Source organism: Hippocampus zosterae, chromosome 14 (genome assembly GCF_025434085.1).
Source record: "Hippocampus zosterae strain Florida chromosome 14, ASM2543408v3, whole genome shotgun sequence".
Lineage (NCBI taxonomy): Eukaryota > Metazoa > Chordata > Actinopteri > Syngnathiformes > Syngnathidae > Hippocampus > Hippocampus zosterae.
This window is the reverse complement of record NC_067464.1, coordinates 5317049-5340750: the sequence shown is the minus strand read 5'-3', so window position 1 is coordinate 5340750 and position 23702 is coordinate 5317049. Positions and strand designations below refer to the sequence as shown.

General features: G+C 42.3%; 1 protein-coding gene across 4 annotated transcripts in view; it reads left to right on the top strand.

Annotated features, from left to right (window-relative positions):
- Positions 1 to 23702, top strand: part of dph6 (diphthamine biosynthesis 6) — a 163982-nt gene that overhangs the window by 125279 nt on the left and 15001 nt on the right. For all 4 annotated transcript variants that reach the window (XM_052085370.1, XM_052085371.1, XM_052085368.1 and 1 more), the window contains 7 exons: positions 2817 to 2878; positions 3167 to 3261; positions 3981 to 4074; positions 6586 to 6745; positions 7211 to 7348; positions 10147 to 10276; positions 10345 to 10519. In XM_052085370.1, the coding sequence (XP_051941330.1) occupies positions 2817 to 2878; positions 3167 to 3261; positions 3981 to 4074; positions 6586 to 6745; positions 7211 to 7348; positions 10147 to 10276; positions 10345 to 10519 (854 nt within the window). The remainder of the gene's footprint in view (positions 1 to 2816; positions 2879 to 3166; positions 3262 to 3980; positions 4075 to 6585; positions 6746 to 7210; positions 7349 to 10146; positions 10277 to 10344; positions 10520 to 23702) is intronic.

Sequence of the window (23702 nt, the reverse complement as noted above, 5' to 3'; positions counted from 1 at the left end):
CGATAGCGCTCCCACAGCGAGGCTCGCTTTGGCTAAGATGCTATCTGCCATCTCCAGGCTTTTAATTCAACACGCGAAAGGGAACTCGCAAGCAGATTGAGCTAACGATGCAACTTCACAGAACTAAAGCTCTTAGCGATGGGCAAAGGTCAATGAAACTACAAAGAAATTCTGTAAGACTTGTTCTAATTGGTTACACTGCCTGGCATTGTCTGCGATGAATTGCTGCTTGCAACAGATATTTTTTTTTTTTGGTCTGCAACTTTATTTGAAAATGATAATTGAAAAAAAAACATGATTACACCGAAACATCAGATTTTCCCTGAAAAAAAAAAGAAATTTTAATCGCTATCAATTACATCCGCCAACCATAAAATCACAATATTGAGACATACTATTTTGATGCTTTGTTCATTAGCAGAGTTACAAACTGTCTGGTTTTCATTTAACAGTCACATCGGAAGGTCACACAGGGCCTAAGCCATTAATTCCGACAATTCTTATTGTTTTTGTTTTTTTTTTAATTTAAACAAACGTTTTTCCCCGACTGTCCACTTGCAGCGGGGCCAACTCAAACTGTGACCCACCGAGACCATCAGGTGACACTGAAGAGAAATACAACGCCATGATTCTCCAAACAAATTGTACATTTTTAGAACTTGGTGAAAATTTCTGGGAAATGCTAAGTGGAATGTCAGTTTATTCATGTGGTTACCTTTTTTAGAACAAGACCATAGAAACATCCTCATTTTTGTCACTGCCCTAGCGCCGGGGCAAAATCCGATATTGTGATGTGTCGTATCATCACGTACAGTTTCAAGCCATCAGCATTGGATTTTGATCCCCACCGACACTGGATTCTTTAGCTTTGAAGTTCACCATTATTAATTGCGATTGAAGAGATGCCATGAAATCAAAGGCCCATCTTCCAGAAATTCCGTTCCCATCCAAAGTGTCTCCAGCGGCAGATACGGGATCATTTAGCAATTTGGTTACGGTCAACTTGTAAAACTGTGAGACGGCGCTTTTAAAATAAATTAGCGTGAGCTGGCTGAAGGCTCGTCTTTCAAAGGAAGTCGGGAGCATCAATAAGGGCCTTTCGAGGTGAAGTGTGTTGACGTTGTTCGTGCTTTTTTTACATTTTTGGCTCCTGCGAACATTTGGTCCTTAAACCCTCGGCCTGTAAAAAACGTCTCCTTGCGGATCATTAATCATTTAAGAGCCGAGAAGTTAATGAAACTATCACAAAAGGAGAAGAAAGTGGCATCCTCTCTGCAATTTGGAGCCAATTATGAAGATTTTGTTAAAAGACATGACTAATTATAGAGGATATTTAAAAGGGATTGAATTTTAATGCGTCCCTCCTTATTACCTTTGCGGCGGGGTTAAGATGAGAGGATGTTGAGATTAGAAATTCTCACTCTAATTAAGAGCACGGGTCCCCCGGGATGAGAATAAGGATGTGTGCTCACTCTACCGTCGCGCCCCCATTCTTTCTAACCCTCCCCGTGTGTTGGACCATCGTGAAACGCAACTGGGATTAAGATGAACCCCAAATCCCGCCTTCACACCTCCCACCCACGGCTCCCTACGGGTGGGCTCGCGCCGACTGCCACTTTAACCTTTTGAGCTTGTCAGGCCACGAGGGAAAAGATATTCTCACATTACGATTAACTTTGCTTCTTTAATGAGACACGTCGATGTGCCGGAGAACAGCACCGCCTCACACACCCCCCGCAGCGGGGCGAAGGGTTTCACGGACCATCTCGGCGATCATTAAGGGTGGGTCGGCCACTTGTTAAAAGATCACGTCAATCAATTAAGAAAGGTTTTCAGTCGTGGTGGGATGTAATCTTGCTATTGTGACGTATGGAATCGTTGTTTTCAGATATGAACAATTAACTGCTGAAACTGAATTTTTAATCGCATCATTGCCTATCTCTTGGGGTACCGACACACCGACACACCGACACGCCACCGAGAAAGAAGGTGACGCAGCGGACGAGCGCAACATCCCTCCGAGGAGCTCCGATTAGCTTGTGAGCTAGCTCGTGGCTAATGCCTCTCAAAACCGCATGGATAGCCACCGGGAGTATATTCCAGCCATCGCAGACTTGAAGACAAATTGCTTTGTAGGCTCAAACATGTAGGGATGTGTCGTCATAAGAAAAATGCTAGATGAAGTGGTATTTAACCCTTTCATGCACCCTGTAACCTGATAATATGATAAGCTCTCCACTGCAGTAACCGCTGTCCCTGAAAGGGTTCATTGAGAGTTGAGCCGGGTGTGAATTCAAACGGGGGTGTTCAGATTTTGAATTTTCACTGTAGTAGACATGAGTGCCATGCCAGCGGTTTTGGTGTAAGCTTTGCATGCAACTTTCCTTTGTTTCCTTGGTGAGCTCTTATCTGGCTGGTTAAAGTAATCAAGTCGACCCCCTTATTTGGGTTGCCATAGGATGTTGACGGTATGAGGCTCAGGAGAGTGAGGCACGTTGGGTATTCCACCTTTCCCCCCTCCCCATGGCCTTGAGTCGATTCCCTGCACTGGGAGGGAAAAAGACAAATAAACAAAGTCTCTTTCCACAGTTTATGTTCTCAAGGGGGTGAACGAGATGAGGTGGGAATGTTGCACGTATGAGTATGAAATTTGGTGTGCCATATGCTTTTGAAAACTGTTAGCCTTGCCCTCAGAGATGTATATACACCACTTTTAAAGTCAAACAAACAGATGCTCTCTGCAGATTTTGTTGCGCGTTGACGTCTGCCATCTTCAATCAGTAATCTGTGATTCTGTCTCGCCATCTGCGTGTTAGGCCTGGATCCCGACAAGCACCTGGGAAAATCTCTGGCTGAAATGGCACCCTACCTGAAACAGGTCACAAACCTTTTTGGATGCTCTTAATGGTCATATCGTGTTCTTGTACGGACTGCTAATGGTAAACATCAGGCATCTTATGTTCGAAATAATCATTAAGTTGTTGTTTTTTTTCTTTTTGTATTCATTGTTCTATTTATGAGCTATATTTTTTGTTGTTGTCATATTTGTGTTACATGCAGTACATTGTAAGAGTAGTGGTGAATATATGAAAACCAAACATGAACATATTTAATTCAATTTAATGTTATTGAGCATATATATGTATATTTTTTTTGGTTTGCGTAGCTTTCCCAGAAGTACGGCGTCCATATTTGCGGAGAAGGAGGAGAATATGAAACCTTTACCCTAGATTGCCCCCTCTTCAAAAAGAGGCTTGTCATGTGAGTATTAACGTTCAAAAATTCCATCTCTATTGGACAAATTTTGGAGGAGACTGAGGGCAGTAAGAAAACACAGTGCTGCAGAAAAGTGGAAACTGTGGAGTGTGATGCTTGCACGTTCAGGCCTAAGGCATAGCTGGCTAGGTACTAAAAAGTCAGGAGGTCTCTGGAAGGAGACACAATTTATCCAAAAGGAGATTTGGGGCAGCAAGAAAATTAAGTGCTGCAGCAAAGGGGAGACTGTGGAGTAAATTCTGCAGCATCCAGAGCTAAGGCTCAGCTGAGCCAGGTACTTGAAAAACGGGGTCATCACGGTATGTAGGCAAATTTTCAAATGACACTAAGGGCGGCAATGAAATGGAATGTAGCATCAAAACAGACACTATGGAGTTAATATCATACTGACATGATGATAACGAATCTGCTCCACTAATGACTGACCAGGAGTTGCCTTGGTAAGGAGACAAATTTTATCCAAGCGGAGACTTAGGGCAACTGTTGCAGCTAAGTAGAGATTCTGGAAGCCAACGCAGATATGAGGATGATGATAAATGTTCCATGAGTGACCAACAGTGGCTTAAATCACTCAATAGTGCTAAAAGCATTGTGGGAGAATGGAGTAAATCCCACGCTATTTATTATTATTTTTTTTTTAAATTTATGACTTAATGCCTCACCCTGACCTCAACCTCTGACTGCATTTCCCTAATGCATGGCAGCGATGCATCCGAGACGGTGATCCACTCGGCGGATGCCTTCGCTCCAGTCGGCTATCTGCGCTTTACCGCCATGCACACAGAGAGCAAAGCCAGCGTGAGTACAACCAACGCCGTTTTGTCGGATGAACTCAAATGCTATTCGACACAAAGCGATGAACATGGCGGCCGAAACAAAAACAAAAACAAAAAAATGACATTTGTCCCTCTTTGGTGCTCATTGCTCCCAAAAGCACACTCAGAGCAAAATAAATGGAAAAACAAAAGCCTTTGGTGTGTTATAACTTTGCTCAGGAGGAGAGGAGGAGCACGGAACCGGAGGCTAGAGTTCAGATCAGCTTCCAGAGGGGCCGCTCTCTCACATACTCTCTCTCTCTCTCTCTCGCTCTCCTTTCTCTCCCTCCTCCAGCTCCACATGGCCTACTTTGACGTCTGCAATATTCACTGCTGCCCCAAACTAGGCCCAGCTTAATAAACATGTCCCCTCGCATTAGGCCGCTTTGCATTCAGGTAGTAGGCTAAGTGGGCGCGGGCGGGGTTTGCAGGGATGCAGTAAGATTTAATTTCATTTATTTATTTATTTGGGGGGTGCTTCGCCAGAAAGGAGCTCAAAGAAAAGAGCTGCGAGGTGGCAACTGTTTTACTTACTTTTAAAATGAGCATTCGATCGAACGATGCCTATAAGAGTGTCAGGGAGCCGTTTATGGAGGCAAGAATTTAATTAGATTAGGTTTGACCGCGTTTGTTTTTTTTCCGCTTCAACGTAAGACTGCGGGACACTGTGAAAACTACGTTGTGTATCTACAACCTGACGTAAGTTGGTCAATTATTATTTAGGAGGTTCAGAGTGGCTGAAGCCCAGTGGAGGTGGCGGAGTAGAATTATGCAGCAATAGGCTAAGCTAGTGTTTATCTCCGGACTGTGAGGTTGAACTCGACTCAAATTTATAAGACGGTTAAAGCAAAAAAAAAAAAAAAACAGAAAACACTGAAATGATGCTGAGTCGACAGCCAAAGTATAAAAATTTGACAAGTTTTAAAAAAGACAAGTTTTAAAGATGGACAGCGAGGGGGCTTGCCTAAAGTTTAATCGGAGGTCATTCCAAAGGGAGAAACTAGTGATGGGTTGAGCCGTTCTGAGGCTCCACTCAGTCTTTGGGGTCTCCAGTAGCGTCCTCTGACCTTTGACACCGGGCAGGTAAGGTGGGGCGAGACCATTTAAAGAGTTTGAATATTATTTCAAACTCACAACTTCACCCACAAAATAAACTGCATCCAGAGGACTTGATTTTGCTTTTTACTAGACACTCACCAGAGGAAAAAAAAAAATTGCAGCAAAGTCTCCTCGTAACTTCCACTAACAACCCAGGCTAAACAAAAAAAATCGTACAACTCGACACTAACGTCCAATTTCCTCAGAAGCCTCATGGCATCTTCGGGGTGTTACAGAAAGTACACCAAAACTCTGAAGCGGTGAGGAGAGCGATTCGCGAACCACTTCTTGAACAGAAGTTCACTGTGCCAAGTTAACTGGATGTGTGCGCGCACACTAGCCTGAGGCATCGCGTCTCTGGGATAAGTCAAGTGATTTGAACGCCTCACGGTAATGTACGAAACTCGCTGGATGATCATATGGAAGGGAACATGTGTTCCGCTTTTTTGTTGCCTCTTGTGTGTCTTCATGTTGTGTTGTGCATGGGGGGTTGGGTTGTTATGGACAGAAAACATACCCCCGTTGCACAGCACCCGTGACCCCGCAGCCTTGCACCCTGAAGCTATATATTTCCTCACCCCCCCCCCATCTCCCTCCACCCCCCGCACTCACATCACATGCCATCCCACAGCCCCCCGCCCCACCCCGAGGATGCTGGGGGAAGAGCAGGAAGATCCAGGGATAGTAGAGGCGGAAGGGGGGGGGTGGGGGCGACCAGGGGAGGACCTGCCCCGGTTCAGCCTTCTGAAACTCTTCTCGTCAGGGTGACAGATCGGCGGTGACACCAGCACTAGAGGAAACGGCACCGGGCTCAGGGGGTGGGGACGGACCGCCGTCATTTGCCCTCCGTTAATGCTAGTCAAGCTATTTTTCATGCTGGCAAGGAGAGGAGAGGGGCTGAAGTATAATTAATTTGATTATCTTATGGCCTAATGCAGTTGACAGCACATGAAGCCGGGCGGCGGCGGCGGGGGGGGGCGGTGACGGGGGGTGTGTGTGGATGAAATATGAAATATGTATAGAAATGCAGCGGCCGTAGTAGCGGCAGGCAGGCTTTGGCAGGTAATACGCATGCCTGGAGAGAATGCTAATGATTTGTGATTTAGAGGAGACACGAAACGATGAAGACCAAAACAGAGCGCGCGCCCATGTGGTCGTCACATTTGACTGACAGCCGGCGTGATTGAATCTTTGCTCTCCCCAACACACAAGTATGTCAATGCTTTGTTTCCATATTCATTCACCTTCAAGTTACATGTGCCCGGGTCCTCACAAGACTGACACGCATTGAAAAGGTTGAGTAATTATGCAGCGTTTTGTCTTCTTTGGCCTCATGTATTCCCCCCCGCACCCCCTCACCCCGCCTTTCCATCCACACTCTCACCCCTAATGGCAGGATGTGGTGGCGCGAGCTGTGGCCCGTGCTCGTTGTCCTTGCCAGAATGCCATTGACAAGATGACGGAGGAGGCGGAATATGCTGATGGAGCCGGAGACGAGCACCATCACCAGCGACAATTTACATCAGACGCTGACCTTAGTTGTCAGCGAGGCCATGGTGAGATTCGCGTATTGTTCCAGCGTGCGTTTAGCCATTTATTTATGTCTACGTTGCACATGTGTGTGTATGGAGGGGCGGGGCGGGGGGGCTAGTCACATGATATCCTTGTGCGCGCCACGGATCTGTGTCTTGTGCGTGGCAATGTCTCCATGTTTGAGTGACTGCTTGCATTTCTATCGCCTCGATGCGTCTATACATGTACTACCTCCTGCATCGCACACGTGAAGGTTGTAAAGAAAAATAAGACTCAGTCCAGAGGTGGGCAACTTCAATGCTGCAGGCGGGCACCATTTTTTGGGCCACAAAGGACCCCACCCTTCCTTCATGCTTCCATACACAGATACTAAAAATGAGGTCAACTTTTCGATCATTATGATCAGCAAAGGCCTGATTTTCTGATTGTCTCTAAATTGGACTCGATTGCAAACCTTCTCACCCTCTCCTCCTCCATCATATTTACAGCACTTCCCGCAGATATGCCTCCGTCGTGCTCCTCCGGAACTTCTCTGGGTTATCAGTGGATTTCTGGTATCAACGGGTTGCTAAGCCAAGACCCCGGAATCCAGGGCCAGGCTGCAGCAGCTTTTGTACTCTTGAAAAGTAAGCAAAGAACCAGAATAAGTGCTTATCTATCTCTCTCTCTCTCTCCATTGGCATATTTCTATTTGCGAAACAAGGTATGCTGAAGCGCTATTTTTAGTATCTGGTCAACCAAGTACGACAAGCAGACACCATATGAGTGCCGTAAACCGCAATGTCTCATTGGTTGGGTGAATTTGTCATTATTGCGCCATTGTGACATTTTTGGGATGCCTAGAAATGTCCAAACTAAACACACATGCTAATGTTAGCTAACCCCGCTAGATCTGGATGCTGCCATATTCGAGTCCATACTTGATTTCCATTCATTTCAATGAATATGAATTATTTGGAGGTACCAACATACTCACTCAATAAGTTCAAGGCACCATTGTAGTACCCGCGATTGACTTTTTTCCGTGAGCTAAAGATGTTATTCAAGGTACACCAAGGGACTTATACAAGTATAACACACATGCTAATGTTAGCTCACCTTGGCCATGTGCCTTCATTCCGTACACTGTATCGTTATTATCCACAGTCTGGATAGATGTTGTCTCACTTATTTTTTTATATTTCAGCAATAAATTGTTATTGATGCTTTTCTATAAACACTACAAGGCACTCTGTGCTAAAGTTGGGTTCGCTTTGGAGCAATTCCTTAGCTTTGGACACTGCAGTATTATACTCCACAGTGATGGTGGTGGACGGTTTTCTTGCTCCTCTTTGTATCCTCTTGGATGAATTTCTTTCGACTTAGACATTTGTCAAGCCATTTGTGTTTGGAACGGCACCGCAGATGCTTTTATCGCTATATGTTTTGGTACTTTTTAAGGTTGCATTGTGTATTTTTTGGGCTGCACATCGACAGAAGCATTGAGGGCGAGTGGATTTCTTTCTCCCCGCCATTGCTTCTCCATTCTCCTTCTTCTTTGTTAGCATGCATGAGGTGTAGTGACAAAGCCTGACTGAGGTCTTGTCCCGTGTTTAAAGCGCTCGACAACACAGCAGGAGACCAAGGCCTTGTGTCATGTGCAACGACGGCTGCTCGAGCGGAATAGCGAACAGCGACCTCGCCACGAAACAAGGACAAGCTCTTCAAATGTACCCCTGCGCCAGATGCTTTTTCAACGCAGGCATCCAAACAGTGAAGTCACATTGGGCGGAGTTATCATTGTTGCCCTGCAGATGTTTTAAAGAGAGCGCTTTTTCCAGTCTATCTCACTCTCGTTCTCTTGCTGCTTTTTTTTTTTTTTTTTGATGGAGAAAGAGGAGCGAAAGATGAAAAGCATATTTAATGTTTATCGCGGTGCTGGGCTGAATTGCCTGCACAACGTCGAGACAATATTAAACAAGTTAATATTTAATGAACGGCCTCTTTGTATGAGGATGAAGTAGTGCGAGACGGTGGTTGTTGGCAAAGGCAAAACAAACTTGAAGCTCTTTCAAATGATTGCAAGGGGAGACTTGGCTTTGAGCGCTTTTTTTTTGTGTGTTGAGCCTGTGTTTGCACTCGACACGCACGCACGCGGCGCATGCTTACAGGGAGGGACAAACACCATTAGCGCTTTCCTGAGGTTTCAGTCATGTTAAAAATACATCAACAAAACGATCTTCAGCACAAAGCCGATGCTTTGCAAATGCATAGGTTGGCTTTTTTTGATAAGCATTGCCTCGAGGAGCCACACATCCACCCAAAAAGAAAAAAAAGGAGTTGAAGCATGCAAACTTGCGCATTGTCTGAGCGAATCTTCAAACGGAATCGTTTCAACTGACCAATAAGAAGTTGTTTTGTTGTTGTTTTTGTTGCTGCCTAGTGAATACATGTCCATATTTTCCCTTCAAAAATGTCTTTATCGGGAATCAACAAAAAATTTAAATAACTCACAAAATTGGCACTAAAAAATCTAATCACATTTTATACTTAAGATATCCTTTATTCGTCCCACACTGGGGAAATTTACAGCCTCCAGCAGCAAGAATGTATGTAGAAAGAAGAAAGAGGAAAAAACAACAAACATCTTTCAATTAAATACAATATGAAGTTGTTCTTAAGTATAAAATGTGATTAGATTTTTTAGTGCCAATTTTGTGAGTTATTTAAATTTTTTGTTGATTCCCGATAAATACATTTTTGAAGGGAAAAAGTGGACATGTATTCACTAGGCAGCAACAAAAACAACAACAAATGGCTTTTTTTAATGGAATCGCGATAGCAGTCAAATTTGTCTGACATATTACATTTTAATTTTCTAAAATGTGTGTTTAAACAAACCTTTTGGTAACATATTTACTTATTATCACTATTCAGTAAAAAACATGTACAGTATCATCCCCCACCCCGCTTTTATAAATGAGTGTTCAATCAGCCTGCCATGTATGTTTTTGGAATGTGGGAGGAAACCAGAGTACCCGGAAAAAACCCACGCAGGCCCGGGGAGAACATGCAAACTCCACACAAGGGAGGCCGGAGCACTGTGAGGTCGACGTACTAACCACTGGCCCACCGGGCTGCCCATTTTCGAAAATATTTTCTCCTAAATTTTGACTAAAAATACATAATAATTTAGAAAGAGAACTTTAAATGCACAGTAACTAGCAATTGCTAATATATTTACCTTATTATCACTGTTCAGGAATAAACATATCTCCCCCAGAAATTATTTATCCAAATAACAACAATTTTCTTCAAGTTAAAAAAAAATGCTGTTTATTAAGGCATGTATCTAAACAAATAGATACAAATGCATCAATTTTTATATGCATATAGGCTATTAACTTTCATAATGATGATTCACACCGCTGCTACGTGCGTCCAGGTCAGCTGGATGCCAGAGGCTGGAGCATGATGGACATTGTCCTTGTTCACATGTATGTGAGGAACATGGAGGACTTTGGTCCACTCAATGGCGTCTATAAGAACCACTTTGCCACCAACCCTCCTGCCAGGTACAAATGCAATGAACCACATCTTTAGTCAAAGTGGTTGTTGTAAAACACTCCTTTTTGCCATCCAGGGTATGTGTCCAGGCCTCGCTGCCTGCTGGCCATCTGCTGCAAATGGACTGTCTCCTCCATAAGTGGACAGAGCCCGCCACGGAGGATCGCTTTCATCGGAGAGAAGCGCTGCACGTGCAGAGTCTATCTCACTGGGCCCCGGCCAACATTGGGCCCTACAGTCAAGCCCTTAGGGTAAGAAGACTGCGCTTTGATCACACTTTGAGAAAATGTGGCTCGGATGGTGTGTTGTGGTAGTTGAATGGGCTTTTGGGATGATTAAAATTGCATTAAAAAAACGGAGGCACACAGGTCGTATGGCTGCCTGGAAGTTACACTTGGCCACCATTTGAGATCATAAAATATAATGTAATAGTTTTGGTGATTGTTACTGTCCAACAGAAAGCATGTAGCTCTAAGGTTTGTCATTCCTATTTTATTTTATCTCAAATTATTTTTTAAAACGTACCATCTTCTATATATATATTGCGCGTTGTCCCGCACGCGGTCTGTCCTTCCGTCTGTCCCTTTTCAAAACGTACCTACTTCACCGCGCCGCACATGCGGGCCGCCACTGCGCCGCTCAGGCAGTGGCTCACTACGATCGCGCGGGCATCTTAGCGAAAAAATGTTGTCTACCCACAAGCATTGCAATGAAATTGTTAGTTATTTAGTAGAGCTAAACATCTCTTTATTTTCGCGATAAGCAATGAAGATGAACAAAAAGTTGAACCAAGCAACAACACTTTTGTGGGCCGAAGGCCCACCTTACCAGCCTTCCGCAGGAACTAGCTGATGAGCCGCCCGCAGGGCGGCGAACCAGCTAGTAATTCATATTTCAGAATACAATTAATTGGTTAAAAAAATGCTCAAATGAATTAAAATGTGATTTAATTGTAATATATAATAAAATACACAAATATATTCGTGTTTTAAATTCCGTTTACTTTGAGGCATTTCTATGGTCATTTTTTTGGGGCCCATTTATTTGTGTACCATGGCTGCCATGTTTTTGGAGTACTTAATTTTATTTATTATTTTTGAAATAAGTTTGGCTGTAGTGGCACACTGCAGCTGGAAAAGAGTCCAGTTCCAAATGTAACCCACATTGATAACGTACTCATTTGCTTTTGCAGTGATTTTCCACAACTCATTCCTTGTTTTTAAGTGACACATCACAGACAGGAGTTATAATTGTTGCGTTCGTGTCATGGTTTGCAAAAAGCAGAACGTCAAATTGGTGGACAAATGCAGGGATTCAGAGGATCTTAGCGGACGTTCCCATGATGCTTTTTATGTCGTTGCCTCCATTGCCGTTTATGTGTGCTGCAGCATATGATTGTGGTTTTGTATGATTCTGTATTTTGTCCATCACTGTCGGAAGTGTGTCTCCATTTTTGTCACTTGGATCCCAGAAAGAATGTCATATCCCAATGTCGGAACTGTGGGAATTGCGGTGCGGTGGTTAAACGCTCGTCCCCAAGTTTTTTTTTGTTTGTTTGTTTGTTTGTCTACCCAGTGTGTATTATCCGGGATTAGACTTGTCAAGGTACTGTCAACAAGGATAGTGTCCATGTCCTGCATGCCGTCCTTGATGCCGCTGCCAAATCTGTGTATGAGTTACAACACGTGTGGATTAGCTATTCGCTTAGATGCTTTGACAGCACGTATGCCTGTGACTCAACACAGCTCCCGGACTCGAGCGCACTTCGGATTCCTAAAATCTGCAGCCTAGAGACTTCTCGCGATGTCACATTTACTCGAGGGCCTGCTTACACAACACTGTTTTTAATGTTGTATTTGGTTCTGTGTGTTATGGTTTGAAATTGTCAAGATACATATTCAGCATCCGAGTGAATATGGACATGTACATGCCGTGATGTTTTCCCAAATACATTCCTTACCTTCACCCCCACTGCTAATGATTATTCCCATTCCAAGCCATCTGAGAAAACAATGCTTGTTCAGCAGCTCCTCTTTGCCGCAATTACTTAATTTAATCAAAATCATGTATGAAGGGACGCTTCAGTGAAAAGGGGGATCATTTTGTTACATATTGATACAATTAGCCCCTCACTGGGGACCTGTCATCACCAACTCCATCTCGGCGACGCTCCTCTTCGGCAGCCGACGTGGCCCTAGCAAACCACAAAAAGACTGTGGTACCAAAAAAAATAAAAGTTGGAAGAGAATCAGCAATCAAAAAAGCTATCTCAGCCTTTTTAAGGAGGTTTATACAATTATGGAACCAATATAAGATATCCTTTATTTGTCCCACACTGGGGAAATTTACCGCCTCCAGCAGCAAGAATGTAGGTAGAATATGTTACGGTGATTAAGATTTCCACTTGAGGGATTATAATTAGTATAATCCATTAAATAAATTAAAAGCGGAATTAAATGAAATATCTCCTGACTATGTTAACATGATTACTGTAACAAATGTGTGCCTGGAAAATAGTCTAATTGTGATTCCCCATAATATTGCCTTTGGGATTTGATATGTGATTTAAAACAATTTTCTCAAAGATCTCGGTTCAATTCATTCAGTTATTGCAATCTGTCAACAATCAACAGGTGCTGCCTTCTCATTCTCCAAGTGAAGCAATTCACTTTTATTATCGGTAATATAATGCTATGCTGTTGGGACCTCATTAATGGGTAAGGCTATACAACCGTCCTCAAGCTAAGCAATTGGTGTTGTGTTGGACTTTTCACAGGCTTCCCTGCTTAAAACCCCATGAAGCACTTTCTCATTCATCATATTCGCTCGCATCTCGCAGCCCAGCCTCTTATTATTGCTTGTAAAGATTTCAACAGGTGTGTCGGGGGTCCATGCAAACACATCATCTGTTTGCCCCATAACATTCGTTCAATAAGAGAAGCTGTAATACATCAGTATCGCGTAAAAGCGTACTCTTGTAAATCCCGTGGTTGAAACGAGATACCAAGGAACATCCACGACCGTGTTTCTTCCGTGTGGTTTGGGGTTCTTTATTGCTTTCCAACCCCCGTCGCTCCTGTTGTGCATTCCCGGCAGTCTTTATTCTTGGCTGCTTTTTCCAAAAAGCCTCGTCAACATTTGTCATAAACTTGTCTTGCTTGAAATAATTAAAACGAGAACTGCTACAAAACCCCTGCCAACGCGAACAATTTAATTTTGGATCAGCGCAAAATTGTAAATTCACTGACACAACAAATATTCACAGCCTTCCAAGGTCTTCAAATTTTAGACAGACCACGTAGTCATTTGAATCCTTAAAAAATTAACAAGGACATCTTTATTTCCGGTAAGCTAAACAACGAACTTGAAAGCAAAGCGCGACGAGTCTCTGTCGCTGAAATGCATAAGTGCAGTCGATGAATGGAGCGATCAATCCCTGCCAACAGTGGTTAGCACGTGGGCTTCACAGTGCAGAGGTACCGGGTTCGATTCCAGCTCCGGCCTCCCTGTGTGGAGTTTGCATGTTCTCCCCGGGCCTGCGTGGGTTTTCTCCGGGTGCTCCGGTTTCCTCCCACATTCCAAAAATATGCATGGCAGGCTGATTGAACACTCTAAAATTGTCCCTAGGTGTGAGTGTGAGCGTGGATGGTTGTTCGTCTATGTGTGCCCTGCGATTGGCTGGCAACCGATTCAGGGTGTCCCCCGCCTACTGCCCGGAGACAGCTGGGATAGGCTCCAGCACCCCCCCCCCCCCCCCCCCCGCGACCCTAGTGAGGATCAAGCGGCTCGGAAGATGAATGAATGAATAAAAATACAAGATGGTACTGTATATTGTACGTTGCTTCTCAAAATCTGTTTTCTAGTCATTGGTTTTTCCATTATCGAGACTTAATAGAAGTCTGGTGCTAGAAAATTGCTAAATATTAATCGAAATTACTATATCAATTTTTTAAAAATACTAATAATAAATCAAACGATTTAATTAGAAGAATCAAAAGAAAAAAAGCGGCCCATAACTGGCTCCCAGGCCATACTTTTCCCACCCTTGCTCGACAGCCATTTTCCTCTGTGTTATTGTACACAGGAATTATCCTCATTCGTTGTTGTGGCTCACAGTCGCAAACATGTTGATTAGCTTGGCACGTGATGGACGCGAGACCTTCAAAGTTGTCATCCAGCAGCCCGCCTTGTCACGCGGAGTATCGAGTCCTGACATATTTCTTTTGAATTTTGATTTAAAGAATGAGTTAACCTTTAGGTTGTCAAATCAGGACGATGGGGGCACAAGTGTGTGTGCGCTTTGCCTTTCAGCCCTTCACATACCTGATTCACATTCATTATTTCTCAGCCTGTTTGCATCAGACCATCTTGCCATTAATTGTTTTCGCTGTCTTATCAGAGATCCAATTGCAAAGACGTCCGCCAATTGTGCCTGACACTATTTGCATAATCCAATTAAGATGCTTTACCGCTTTAGTGCATCCATCAATTAACCGCTGAACCAAAGATGGTGACGTCAAACCGCTACTCAGACCAAAAAGCGAAGCAACGAAGGTTTCATTGCCGAAGCTTTTAAACAATTCCACCCACTTAGCGTGATAGAAATATGGCTACTCGCGCCACCATTAAGAATGCCAAATTGTTCATTAAAACACTGCCTACTGTGTCACTTCTGATTGGATATTGGGTTCCCTCGGGGAAAACCTGTTTTGAAATGAGAACTCGATAGACAACCAGCATCACGGAAGCTTTGAAGCCAGCAAGCAGCACGTCTCAGTCCACGCAGACAGACTCCATCCGCCTCAGTTAGCACCAGAGTGATTATCTCCGTCTAGTACGAGTTCTTCCTACCGTGCTAACGGATTAATTAGGAAATGTACCTTTATTTTGAATACAACCCAAAAAAAAATGAATCCGGTTGAAATCCGACGAATCTCACTGCCTGTCAGCACCTTGACGCCTCTTCCCCCTTTTTTTGGCTGTCATCTTGTAAAACTTGGCGTTTATCTCACCTCTCGCGCTCGTCGCAATTTACGGATTTATTTCGGTGCTGCGTGAAAACGGGAAAAGCCGCAAAAGTTAATGACTTGATGAAAAATGAGCTCCGGACTGCTCAGAAACTTGTCGTCACTCATGTTAACTCACACTTGTTTCCTTTTCGGAATACCAGAATGACGTGTGGTGGCATGGACCTTTTGTCCGAATACTTGTTGAGTAACGTTCAGGATGACGACTGATTGAGTTCCCACCTGCCCCCACCCCCCCTCCTCCCACCTATACATCCAATACACAAACTCTGAGGTCAAGTGACTTCCCTTGAAGTGGACACGCACTAAAGCCACTCATCAAAAACAGTGAGACCTCGCCAAATTGCCGTGTCATGTGACAGACGGCTCGATGCGTTCTACACATCGAGTGTTCACAGAACTAACCTGTTAGCTGGCAAAATGAACCAATGACAAACAGACATTGCTTTTGATATGCGTTTCAAAAGAATTATTTTAAACGACAAACTCATGGACAAAAATGATCTTGCCTCCAGAAACGTTGGGGGGAAAAAATTGGACCATCGGGATATGTTAAACCAGGGTGGATCCTCTAATTATCATCACAGATATCTTCAACTTGTAAAAAGTCAATGGGCATATTTCAAGGCTGGCAAGTCGCCACTCTGCAGTTTAGTGATGTGGTTTGTACCACACTAAACATGAATCAGAGAAAGCGAAGGAGGAGATTCTCTCAACTCAACTCAACTGTATTTGTAGAGTACTTAAAACCTGTAATAAACATGTAATAAACATGTCTTTGTCTTCAGACTTAAAGTTCTTGCTAGCTGAATTGGAACTGACAGTAAATAATTGGATGTTTGTCATCATGGTGGTGTTTTGATGTTGCATGTATTTTTGTCTTTAGAAATAGTGAAACAGCTTATGGATCATTCCCCAGGGTTATTATCATAAACTCTCAAGTCTAACAGGTTTATCACGTCTTTGTCTTATACTGGTGAAGCAGCATGTTGCTCATGTATACATATTATTAAAAAATCGGATGCTCTATGGCGCAATATTTTCTGTTACCCGTTTCAAAGTCGCAGACCCGATCCAGAATTGACATTCCCCAGCACCTTCAATTGAATATCGAAGATCTCCATGAGATGTTCCCAGTCTGTCAAATGGCATCAGATCATAGAGATACCACATTGTACCTCCCTGTTGCGACAATCACAAAATGGCATCGTCACCTCATCGACTTCGCACATGACAGAGACAGACTTCAGCCTTGGTGGAGGTCTGCTTGCATTTAGAACACATCCAACAAACATGCTTGTGGAATTTAGTCCCGCGCGTTTGAGGTTTCCCAGCATTGAGAGGTACCTATCAACATTGACGTGGTTTGGAAGCACCAGTCAACTCTGGAACGAATGGCCCGAGTTTGAGGGGGTCATTGTCTCACACACAGTATTTCAATGGGGGGGACTCGTGTCGACCCACCACATACCCGCCAATCTTTTGCAGCCAGCATCACGTGGTGAATACGGGCTGGTATTAGCATGTAGTGAGGACATAGGGAGGGAGTGGATGTGTCACAGTGCATCTTCTGTCAACGCGGTGGCTTACTGTCCACTGCCACACTCCCACTCATTAATGGGCCTGAGCATGATTGCCTCTGAGGGGCTCTTCCGTGTATTGTTATTGGTGCTTGACTGCCTCGGATGCAAGAAACGCAGCAGACCCACATATCGCCCTATATTTAATTATTAATAGGATTATGCGCTTGTACAGTCGCTAGTGGACATGCTTGGCTTGTAAATGGCCACAACATGAGTTTCGTATGCACTATTGATGAGATTTATTACAATATATACAATACGATACTGTAATTAAATACTTACTGTCAATGTCACATTGTCAGGTTAGTCGCATAAAATTTATAACCGCCGCAGGAATTTTCAGTTATCCAATCAACAGAGTGCTGTCTTTAGATAGTGTGTATATTTACAGTACCTTTTTGCATACACAGTATGTATGTGTATGTGTAGATAGCTAGCTAGCGAGCTAGATAGATAGCTAGCTAGCGAGCTAGATAGATAGCTAGCTAGCGAGCTAGATAGATAGCTAGCTAGCGAGCTAGATAGATAGCTCGCTAGCTAGCGAGAGATAGATAGATAGATAGATAGATAGATAGATAGATAGATAGAGAAAATATGGAGGGTAAAGGCGGTGCCACTCGTGATCGGGAAAGGAACCAGCTATATAGCAACATCCTTTGCTCGCTACCTTTGTGGTTTAACACGTTGCAGACTCGCTCCTGAGTCGGTAATCATCACCTCCACGGCGGCAAATAAGCTGCACATCTGACAAGCATTGTTCTCACGAAGGAAAGACGAAGGAAGGCGGCGAAGCCAAACTAATTGCTAAGCTAACCTAAGATTGTCACGGTCAGCGCGTTTAACACTGAAATTAAGTGCTTGGGTGAGCGAGTCCACTTTTCATAGACGCCTGGCTGGAACCGCCTTCAAGCGGAGAACATCCAACTTTGAAAAACAAAATAGCAGACAAATTAATAAGTGTCTGGAGTGAAAATCTACTCGCTAAACAGAACCAGAAACAGAAATGAATTACTGTACGCTACAACTAGGAGTGACCTACAAGGTTAAAAATATTAATTTAGTGTAAAATATTTAAAATACCAATAATTATATTTGTTTGCTTTCACATTGGAGTCCTGAGTTTTGATTTTGACATTTGTGAGTGCACAATAAATGTTCTCAATTTGTATTTACCATAGATCCTTTTTTTTTCTTTCTTTCAATCAATAATGTTGAGCCCAGTGAGGGTCAATGTTTGTGCAGTAGTATGAGTGCAATTAGATTTTTTTTTAAGGACATGCTCCATGTTTGTGTGTGCATGCAGCAGTGGAAAGAAAGAGGTTCACAGAAACGCCAGTGTGTGTTTACGCCGCCGCCGCCGCTATCCACCGTGACACTCCTGCTATCAACAACGGCAAACACTCAGTCAAAACACGTCAATTATTCTTAGTTGCTCTCATGTCTGGATGATCAGTATTGGCCCCCCAAGTGAAGGTCGACATGTTTCTTTTTTGTTGTACATTCCAGTAAGTGAACAAGAAATGCATGGTTAAAAACATCGCCTACGACCATTTGAAATGAGAGCGATATATGACCATACCATTACTATGGTAACTAGCTTCTATATTCAGAGCTGCCTGTGTGTGTTTCTTCCCCTCGCAGTGACGAGAGTTGACAGGGCCCAAATACACACACGCGCGCGCACACACAGGCACACACCCATGCGCTTGAAGGATTTCTAACATGCTCCTTGTTAAATATACAGTATACCGATCAAGTGATACAAAAGTCCTGTATTTAATATTTAGGGTGTAAATGCACCTATTTTTTTTCCATAATAAATTCAGAATATTCAACATACTGGTACTTGTAAAATATTTCAAGTCGGTCAACATCCTTAATTTTAATATAAAATTGTCAAGAAAAAAAATAATGTAAATTAAAAAAAATACACATTCCTTATTCAAGCATGTTACAGATGCTGCTGGTGAAATATTCAGAGGTCAATACAAAAAAAACCCCACATTTACTTTAAGTTTTTTTTAAAATTAAATATATTTAAAGAAACAAAAGTGATGTTTCCAAAGCCCCTTAATACAAGGGCCCAGCATGTAATATTAGGGTGTCTAGAATCAACTCCCACCCTCCCTCAAGAAGAAAGATTAAATTGAGTATTTTCTTATTCATGGTCTGCGGGTTGTATTAGTAGTTTATTTGGAGAGCACAAGATTAATGAAAGAGGACTAGCAAGTGTAGCGCTGATGCTGATGCTGCTCAGGCTTTTTTTTTTTTTTTGTATTTTAGGAATTTGCTCCAGCAGCAGATGATGTATGTGATTATTATGCCCCAGTTCTACGATTCCTTAAGTTGCGCACATTAGAAGTGACAGTCGCTGCCTCTGGTTAGAAATGATTATTACATCCACATGCAACAATATGCCAGCATTTCCATTTTTTTTTTAGCAGCACCACAGACGACTCAGAAGAGATTAGCGTTTACGTTACATTTTAGTCTTTTTTGGGGGGGGGGCGGGGGGGCTTACTTGATCATAAATTGAACAGGGAGGCAGTTTACAGGAGTGGGAACTTTTAAGCGCAGGGTCATTCATTTTTCAACTGTCGCTGTCATCCGGTCGCCCATTGGAGAGCTAAAAACAAAAAAAAATGGATGAATAACACACAGCGCAGCTTGTGTTTTTATGTTTCAGTATGTTTTACTTTTATTTTATTTCACAATCTTCTGTTGATGTTGTGGATTTATCAGTGTGGAGTGTCAGGGCCCCATAGTTAATGGAGTTGAGATGGTAAGGGATAAACTGTTTCCATTCATTTCATATATATATATATATGAAATATATATATATATATATATATATATATATATATATATATATATATATATATATATATATATATATTATTTTTTGTTTTGTTTTGTTTTCATAGCAATACTTTTGGACATTACAGATCTTGTCAAATTGTTTTAAAAAATCAATTTTGCAAGTAATATCTCCTTTTGGTTTATTAAAACATTCTATCATGTATTTTATTTGTTTCTTATGTTTGGGTTTTTTGTACATTTAAAGTCACAACTTAACTATCTTAATTATTATATGTTACAAAATAATTCCTTGAGGAAATGTTTTTTTACTGCATTTAGTAGGATTATGTTGAGTTTTTTCCATGTTTTACTATGACAATATTTAAAATAGCAATATAAATAGCCAGGAAACGTTATAAAAAAGGACATTATTCTTAGCGAGTATTTTCTTTATAATTATATTTTTATTGACACTCCTGTATCATCAATACAACAGATTCCTATGTAGTTATGTTATGAATAATGAAAACAGGTAACAGGTATTCTCGTGGTTTTCCACAGTACAGCCCACAAACAACAATTTACAGCTTTCTCAATATTACTGCACTTCACTACCGGAATTTTTGTACTTTATGAAAATGAACATTTTGACTTTAGGCAACAAAAGAAAAAATGTTGACAGTCGCTTTTTGAACTGGTTTGTCCCTTGTCCTTTCCACGCAGCTATACTGCCATCTGTCGAGACTAGCTGGTACTACACGCACTCCTGTGTTCTCAGCACTTGTCTTGTTGATATCACTCTTTGTTTTGTCCAAAGCTCATCTTTTTAATCAACAGTTCTCAACTCTATCATGCTGTCTTCATACAGAGTATTCTTAGAGAGGACATTTCACATTCTGTGCGTTATAAACTATCCTTACTCCACACACACACACAAAAAAAACACCCAAGAAAACAGCATCATAAGACTAGAGGAGAAGAGGGAAAAGATGGGAGACATCGGGGGAGAGGGAGGGTTGAGGGGCTGCCGTTTCATCATCATTCAATCAGACAAACATGCCCCTCAAGCCCAAATGGCGAGACCCTCCGCGATTCTCTCGAATTAGGGAGATTAGCGGCAAAGCGCATAATGTAGGATGATGGAATTTGTCATCATTTGCATTGTCCTGGAAAGATCGGGCTTGATAGAGCGATGCGTGGCAGTGCTTGTCATGTCCCCACGGGCAGGTCACACTCGCACGCGCGCACACACATACACACACACACACACACAGAGCAAGCAAGGGAGGCTTGGCAGAAATGATTTTTGCGATATGTGCATCAGTCCTAAAAAGCCTCACAACCAATTTGTCAAAAAATCGGAGGTGGCGACAGTTGAAGGCAGCCAGGACCATTTGCCTAACTCCATGAAAAAAAAATCGCCCTTCCATCAGTCCGCCCCCGGTTGTGTTTTAGCTTTATTTAGAGCAAGAAAGTGTGGGAATCACATAGTAACTCATGATGGGATATTGCATCATTTTTCGAACCATCACAACATTAGAATTAGAGGTGAGAATCGAAAAGAGGGACATCATCCCATGTTGTAATCGCGAGATTACAATTTTAGAATGTTGGCGCCCTCAAACTCGTCATACGATGAGGACTTGAATCATGTTCTCCCTTCACACCAGAAAAAAACTGCACCTTTTGTATGCAAAATGTCAACGTGAAGGGAACCTCATAAGTTTGATTTTTCGCTAATTATATATTGAAAAGTCAAAACTATCATGTCATCATATCCTTTAAATGGAGGCATGTATTGTATCAAGCTATCGTGCATAATAATCGCCACTTGATCCTACTCCGGATAGAAGCGATATTATGATGCATTTGTACACAACACAGAGATAAACATTTGAAAATCTCAGCAGAAAAAAAAAACAAGCTCAAATTTGAGTGATGGCAAGAGGACGTGTTTGTTTATTCATGCCCGGCGGCGTTGGCGATGCGCCTCCCCTGAGCGTCCCGCTGTCAGGCTTCCCCTCCCGTCCCCCCGCACCCTGACCTTGGTTGGAGACTGAGCGGCAGCCCTCTCCGACCAGCATAAAGTTGACCAGAGCTGACATGACAGTGTGTAACTCTCAGTGTGTGTCTGTATGCGGGAGTGTGTGTCTGTGTATGTCGAGTGGTCACGTCAAGGGCAGACGTGAGGGCATCTTGGGGAGGAGGGGCAGGGTTGTGCGGGACGGCCTTTTGTCCCTGTCTGGTATTCACTAAATGTTTTTGAATGGAGAGGGAGATGAAAATTTAGCTCACGTTTGGCTACGTTTGACTTGTTTTCTGATAAATTAGCCCCCTAAAACGTGAAAAGGGTTTAAGAAAGGTTTGAGCGCTTCATAGAGCTATTTATGGGGCAGTTAAAGTCATGCAGATTTTGGTTGACATGGCCGCACAGCACATTCTGTGCATGACTATAGCTCAGATAAACAATGCAAATATAGGGAACCCTCGCTAATTTGGTGGGGTTGCAGTCCTCTCTTATTTGCGGTAAAATTTGCCAATTTCCTGTTCCGTACGTCCCGCATCATCATCCTTTAAATTTTTTTTTTTTTTTATAATGATCCGCGAAACAAATGGGCATTTTGAAAGCATTTCTCCACTCAAAAACTCACCAAAATTTTCAGGTGTGTTGAACTTGATGAAAATGTATTTCTTTGTTGCTTGTTGTGACCTCCCTGGTTAGGTGCGTCAGATAATGATTTGAAAATTCACAGCCTGAAGGTAGTTTGATGTAGCAGTGTGATATTTGGTAAGATTGTCTTTCATGAGTAGACCCACAAAAAAATTTGGAGAACCCATGGCCGGAAAGACACAGGGTGTCAGCCATTTCGGTTGGGAGAAATTTATTTATTTTTTCTCAAATTTGACAAATACGAAATGAATCAAAGCATAATGTTCAATTTCTAAAACTTTTTTTTTGTTTGCGTCATACAGAAATGTAAGCAAATCATTATAATTATAAAGACATATTTTCTTATCAAAATGTCATTCGAGTTGAAGGGTTTTGACATTGTTCAGATTTTTTATTCATTTATTTTTGCCACGTACTGTATTTGTGGTACTTGAAGTATTCGTTAGAGAGTGGAAAAGACCATGCATTAAATGTTGCCGAGAGGGATCCAAAGTTCTTCTAGCAAAGACTCCAGCGTTTCAAATTAAAGAAGAGGAGTCAAGCATCAACGTTTTGTCTCCCTTCACCCCTTAACTAACTCCACATTTGTGAAACAAATGACACCGTGGAAAAAAATGACAAATGTTTCTCTGTGTGGTTGGAAATTCAAACAAAGACCCCTTCATTTAGAATCTATATAAATGGCTTTCTCTGCCTTAGTCCATCACCCATTTACCGGATTGTTGTTGCAATTTTTTTTAAAGGCCATTTGAAGCTGCTATCCAAAATGAACATTGAATTCTAACACCATATGCTGTCCGGATTAGATGCTGGAGGGCTGAAAAAAGCTTAACAATTTAACATTGTCCATCTGTGTTGGCTATGTGCTTCCTATTTGGGGCTAATTTGGGCAAAGTTTCTCACAGCAGTTTGTCAGTCATTGTGATGAAAATATGAATAAGTGTACAGAGTTGACATTTCAGTATTATTAAATATGTTTTGAAATGGGAATTAATTAACCACTGCACAAGTGTACAGAATAATTGAAATTTATATACATAAGTGGTAATTACACGGTAATAAAAATGCAATTAAATAACAAGAGCTCTTAATGCATAACACTACCTCTGCAGTTAGTTTGCATGTGCCCTTACATTAAGCAACATTATACCCATTTAATTAAACCTATTTGACACATTTTGCATGCTCGTTTTCCTGCTTAAATTATGCATGAGACCTCTGTGGGGCCAAACGTGACCATTAGCATAGCTGAAAGGTGCGTTCGAGATGCTTTTCTTTCCTCCTGTCCTTGGAACCAGCCGGAAATCCAGACTGTTCATCAATACAGTAGTGGGTAATTTTATCCCAGTTCAGC